This window comes from Eurytemora carolleeae, unplaced genomic scaffold, assembly GCF_000591075.1.
Source record: "Eurytemora carolleeae unplaced genomic scaffold, Eaff_2.0 scaffold1979, whole genome shotgun sequence".
Taxonomy (NCBI): domain Eukaryota; kingdom Metazoa; phylum Arthropoda; class Copepoda; order Calanoida; family Temoridae; genus Eurytemora; species Eurytemora carolleeae.
In genome coordinates, this window is record NW_019397875.1 from 6193 (window position 1) to 7516 (window position 1324).

At 34.4% G+C, this 1324-nt stretch overlaps 1 protein-coding gene across 1 annotated transcript in view; it reads right to left on the minus strand.

The window, feature by feature from the left end:
• LOC111716171 (solute carrier family 22 member 15) overlaps positions 1 to 1324 on the minus strand; it is a 6919-nt gene that overhangs the window by 375 nt on the left and 5220 nt on the right. Inside the window, exons 6-7 of the mRNA XM_023491600.1 lie at positions 617 to 751; positions 113 to 292 (exon numbers count right to left, since the gene is read on the minus strand). Of these exons, the coding sequence (XP_023347368.1) occupies positions 113 to 292; positions 617 to 751 (315 nt within the window). The remainder of the gene's footprint in view (positions 1 to 112; positions 293 to 616; positions 752 to 1324) is intronic.

The following is a 1324-nucleotide window of genomic DNA, read 5'->3' on the forward strand; positions in this document are numbered from 1 at the left end:
AATAATAATAATAATAACAATAAGAATAATAATAATTTTAATAATTAATGATAGTCATCTACCATTTTCCAACAATCTTAATTATAATCATTATAAACTAAAAACATCTTACCTAGATATTCTGCGGATGTGCCTGCCACCGCTTGAATTAGAATACAAGACAACCCACTGAAGAACATGAACAAGGCCAACCCTAGCCTCCGCCCCAGCCTCAGGAAGAAGATGTAGCAGAGGACAAGGGCTGGAAGCTCAGCGAGGCCCCCCAGTACCATTCCAGTATACAGATCAGTTCCTGTACAGATGGGCTATTGTTGCAATTTCAAGTTCATGCAGCAAGAAATCATCAAGCCACTTTTTATAGAGAAACCTCATGCGAAAATAACCAATTTTTAACGAGAAAGCATGGATATCATTCTTGATTGAACAAAGCTTTTAAGGGCACCGTTGTGAATCAGGCATGCCATTCTATAAATGAAGAGTTACTTGATTTTACGTCTCAATAAAATATAAAATATAAAAATGTTTTCTTCTTTAAGTTAGTTTTTAGCACAGAATTTGTATAAGATATGAGAACAAAATTAAAACTTCAAGTTAGATTAGAATATTAAGTAATTACCTATATCCCCAGATGCTAGTGTTAACCCGTAATATGTTGCACCATTGACAAACCAGATATAGCAGAGAATATAGAGGAGGCAGGTCAACCTCTTCCTGCCCACCAGATTCCAAATTCGCTCACGAGGCAGACCAACTATAAAAATAATGAATATGGTGGGAAAATATGATTTGTTTGTGAGTTTAAGGTTTAAATTTAAGTTTTTTAATCCCATGATGTTATTCCGCATAAATAGATATTTGTTTCTCTGTTAAAGTTAATTGCGGATTTCTACTATAGGGTTACCCACAAAAGATGAGACTGCAAAGACGACCAAAAACTCTTAAATTATGACGATTCCAAGTTCAAATTAAGTCTTCTGTCTAATATTTGGTATTTTAATGGCTTATTTAATGATTTGGCAAAGAATAAAGCAAGTTTACAGTTGATGGGAATCATGAATATAAAGATACAGAAAGTATAAATTGACTACAGTAGTCTCTGAAGTCTCATCCTTTGTGGGTAAACCTGTACATATAACTAGAATTTTAAACTTCTCAAGCTAGAAGCAGGTTTTAAGGCTACCATCATGAATCAGGCTCAATTTGGGGTTACTTGCAATTATGCCTAAAATTCCGTAATTAAATAGAAAAACATGGCAAGAAAATTGAAAAGTTTACCCCCATCCAACACAATACACCCCTCCCTCCTTCTTCTAAAAAGTAACCC